Source organism: Pezoporus flaviventris, unplaced genomic scaffold (assembly GCF_033815535.1).
Source record: "Pezoporus flaviventris isolate CSIRO_AGI_PZ_B2104156 unplaced genomic scaffold, CSIRO_AGI_Pfla_v1 ptg000003l, whole genome shotgun sequence".
NCBI lineage: Eukaryota > Metazoa > Chordata > Aves > Psittaciformes > Psittacidae > Pezoporus > Pezoporus flaviventris.
The window spans coordinates 2,409,294-2,413,313 of NW_026892551.1; the positions used below are offsets into that span (position 1 = coordinate 2,409,294).

The following is a 4,020-nucleotide window of genomic DNA, read 5'->3' on the forward strand; positions in this document are numbered from 1 at the left end:
CCTATTTGCCCAAGTAGCAGCATATCGAAATAGAGAGATGATTGACAGCCTGATTGGCCAAACAAAAAGATTAGCCAGAATAACAAAGAAAGGATTCAAAGATTTAAATTTGCAATTACAAGCAACAACTAAAATGACTTTGCAGAACAGAATGGCATTAGACATGTTGTTACTTAAGGAACATGGTGTCTGTGGATATTTAAAGGACAGAGTGGATCATTGCTGTATTCACATTCCTAACGTGACTGCGGATATAGAACACAACATTTCCCAACTAACCAACATTGAACAAGAAATAGAAAAAGAAAAAGAAAATGCTGAACAAGATTGGCTAGGGACAATATTTAGCAGTCTGGGCCTTCACCTTACCGGATGGATTCGTTCCCTCATACAAACCGCAATTATAATATTAATTGTGTTTTTGATAACATATCTGATGTATTTTTGTATCCGAAGGGAAATAACTCGCAACAGTGCCTGGACTCATCGAATCACAGGAGCAGTAACTAGGGAACATCCAAAGTACCCCACACCTTCACCTATCTACCAGGAGAGAGCTACCTAAGAGAATGAAAATACGTGCTTAAGTTAAATGAAGTATTTTCAAAGGGCGGAAGTGTTAGAGAGGTTGAAGTTTTTACAATAAAATAATCATATAAAATAGTAAAATGATTATATTTGAGAAATTTATAAATCAATAGTGAGGCTTTGTATATTAGAAGATGTTGTAACTTTGCCGTTTTGTATCATAGTTACTCTGTAACTACATGATACAATGGTAGTCTTGGTAGCAAGAGCTAACATAACCGCATATAGTGAGGGGAGTATATGTGTATGTATTGTAAAACTCTACCCAAGCAGAACCTAAGTTTAAGATAGCCAAAAAGGGCATACCAGAAGCATCCTGGTGAAGATAAGAGAATGCTAACGTCCAGAAGACGACTGGGACCTGGCCAAGTAGAGAAAAGGTGAAAAGGACAACCTGAGGAAGACTTCTTACTTCATCTGAGGAAGACTCCTTACTTCATCAGGGCGACCACCAGAGGGGGCAGCGCAAGCGCAAAAGAGGCTGATGTCGTAATAGATTGATGTAGCAATCTTTGATGCATATGTATTAGTCAATGATGTAATCTGTGTTGAATATGTATTAGTTACGAAATTTTTAGTGTATAAATTGCGAACGCGATGTGACGGGAATCGGAACCAGATTTGGGTGCGTACCCCTGGTTCCTGGCGCCTCAGTAAAGCACCTCATATAACCATTCCGGTGGTTATGTGTCAGTTCTTACGCTAACAATCCCATCCCATCCCATCCCATCCCATCCCATCCCATCCCATCCCATCCCATCCCATCCCATCCCATCCCATCCCATCCCATCCTGCTGGCTCCTCCATAAAGAGGTTGTCCCCAGCACCTACCTCAGGACCTCTCTCCAGCCCAGCAACTCTCCTCCTCTGTGCCCTCAGGACCTGCTGGCTCTGCTCAATGAGCATGGCCCATCCACGAAGCGGATCTTCCGACTGCCAGCCAGCCAGCGCGCCTGCCATGAGGTCAGGGAGGCCCTGGACAGCGGGGTGCCGGTGCAACTGGAAAACCAGCTCATGCTGCTGCTGGCTGTCTTCTTGAAGGTGAGCCCTGCTGACCCAGAGCCCTGCAGCTCCTGGCTCTCTTGGTGATGATGGGCACCTGCGGGAACACAAGCAGAAACCCAGCCACCTGCTCATGAGCCAGAGGGCTGGGGATACTGCAGGTGCTCCTGGAGGCAGTGGCCAAAGCCTCATGTGGAGCTCTTGGCACTGCAGGACCTCCTCCGCAATGTCCCCTCCAAGCTCCTCAACATCCAGCTGTTCGAGGAGTGGATGAATGCCATGGAGAAGACCAGTAGGCAGGAGAGGCTGGCAGCACTGAAAGAGTAAGTGTGGCAGCAGCCAGCAAGGACTGGCACAGCCTGGGATTCCAATGCAAAGCAGTGGCGTGCCTGAAATAGCCATGGCTCCTGCAAGCCACCTCCTGTTGCTGCGGGGTTTATGTTTGCAGGGAAAGGGGCACCAAAAGGCTTTTCTCTCTGGGGAGCACTTCCCACAGGCACTGGGGCTTGTTCTAACAAGAGCCTCTTTCAGAAGAGCAGGGAGGGAGGGAGGTGGTCGCATCTCAGCAAAGGCAGAACCTCTGCTTTAGAGCAGGCAGTGGCCTTGGGTGAGATCAGCCTGGGAGACCTGTGTTGTCAACACCGGCTTCATTAACACTGTGCTTCTGTTCCCTCAGGGTGGCCAGCAAGCTACCAGAGGCCAACCTGCTCCTGCTCCAGCACTTGCTGTGGCTGCTTAGCAGCACCAGCAAGAATGTGGCCACAACCAAGATGACGGCCAGGAACCTATCCATCTGCCTGGCATCAAACCTCCTGAGCCAACTCCAGGAGATGCCCCTGGATGTCCTGGCTCTGGAGACAGGGAAGGTACGCTGTGTTCACCACCCGGCTACAGCATTCCAAGCCCAGCCCAGCTTTGCTGCTCGGAGGGTCCTGGCTGCCTCCTCCTATCAGCAAAGCCACGGGGCGGCAGCCAGGAAGAGCAGCCCCACAGCTGCACCTGCCTGCACAGAAGCGTGGGTCAGGCTGGGAAAGGCTGTTTGAGGCCTCATCAGCCCCCTCAGTGAAACAGTGGTTTGCTGTGTGCAGGGAACGCAGCTCGTCGAGTTCCTCATTGACCAGCAGGAGGAACTCATTGGAGAGCAGGTGGCTGGGCTGGCCAGCAAGGGGGATCAGGAGACACCAGCACTACAAGCAGAGCTGGAAACAGCAGAGGTAAATGAAGTGCACAAGCAGTGTGACAACAAAAGCCTCCCCCCTCAGAAGATGGGGCTGCTGCTGCAAGGACAAGCACGGTCATCCATCAGCCTACAGCTCTGCCAAAGTACAGAGCAAGGATGATGCAGGTTGGCCATCCCACTTTGTGAGGTGATCCCACCACACCTGGCTCAGCTGAGCTGAGCAAACCCATCCAAGGTATGTGCCTTTTAGAGCTAGGGTAGCAATTGTGCAGGGAGGTCCTTGCCCCCTGCTAACCTGCACATTGCCATTGCAGGTGCCTCCCATTGCTCCCAAGAGCGAACAGCAGAGGAGCTTTTCTGGGGAGAAAAGGTAAAACTGCCTGGCTTTGATTGGTTCAAGGTAATCATGGCTTCGCCTGTCTAACAATACTGTTGAATGGAAAGGTTCCCTGGCTCTTCGCGGAACACCAGGAAGCAAAGAGCAACCTGGGAAGAGGGCAGTGACAGGCCACCATCCCGGAAGAAGACCAAAACTGAGCTCTCAGGGATGGGCAACTCAAAAAATTCAAGCAGGGGAAGAGCAAGGCACCCAGGTATGTAGCAGAGCCTGTGTTCCATCTTTTTGCCAAGCTCTGAGTATAGGAAACATTCCTGAGGTGCACAGGATGGTCCTGCCTTGGGGGAACATGTATGTCAGGAGAAACATGCCACCACAGCATTGCCTGCCAACCTGCGATTTTAGTATGGCAGTGTGAGGGATGCTGTTGCTTGGATTTTGGAAAGGACCATATCCCAGCTTCCCAGGCTCCCTGCCGAGCCCTGCTGCCTGGCAAGGGGGCACTGTGTATCTCTGTCAACTTGTCATGCTCTGAAGGTGTTGCATGTGTTGAGAAGGTACCAAAGCAGCACTGTAGTTGTCAGTTAGGAGACAGTAAGGAGCCTCTCTCCTGTGCTAGCAATGACCCTTTCTACAGCATACTTCCAAACAACCCAGGAGCCAAGTCCTGCCTGCTCCTCCCCTCATGTCTTCATCAGCACTTTCTGACTGCCCTTGTAGGTGCCCATTTACTGCTTCGATTCCCTGCATGCGCTCTGCTGCCTGGGCTTGGAGTTCCACCGTGTGGCCCCAGCACCACCTCGGCAGCGGCTAGGACAGAACCACCATGTCCTTCTGCTCTGGATAGAAGGTTCCACCACCTTGCCCCGGAGCCAGAGCAGAGCCCTCAGACCCATCCCAGCCCTCACAGGCG

The 4,020-nt window shown here is 51.1% G+C and overlaps 1 protein-coding gene across 1 annotated transcript; it reads left to right on the plus strand.

Moving 5' to 3' along the window:
• Positions 1-1,339: 1,339 nt before the first annotated feature.
• Positions 1,340-3,800, plus strand: LOC133265021 (T-cell activation Rho GTPase-activating protein-like). The gene is made up of 6 exons (XM_061445198.1): positions 1,340-1,629; positions 1,804-1,913; positions 2,267-2,456; positions 2,679-2,804; positions 3,085-3,140; positions 3,215-3,800. The coding sequence occupies exons 1-6, from the start codon at positions 1,603-1,605 to the stop codon at positions 3,369-3,371; spliced, it is 666 nt and encodes a 221-aa protein (XP_061301182.1). The 5' UTR covers positions 1,340-1,602; the 3' UTR covers positions 3,372-3,800.
• Positions 3,801-4,020: the final 220 nt, after the last annotated feature.

Bases quoted from the DNA above. Each gene is read 5' to 3' on its own strand.
- LOC133265021 (XM_061445198.1), top strand. From the start codon at position 1,603: ATGCTGCTGCTGGCTGTCTTCTTGAAG. The intron at 2,805-3,084 runs GTAAATGAAGTG...TTGCCATTGCAG, and splicing joins CAGAGCTGGAAACAGCAGAG to GTGCCTCCCATTGCTCCCAA. The intron at 3,141-3,214 runs GTAAAACTGCCT...TTGAATGGAAAG, and splicing joins AGCTTTTCTGGGGAGAAAAG to GTTCCCTGGCTCTTCGCGGA.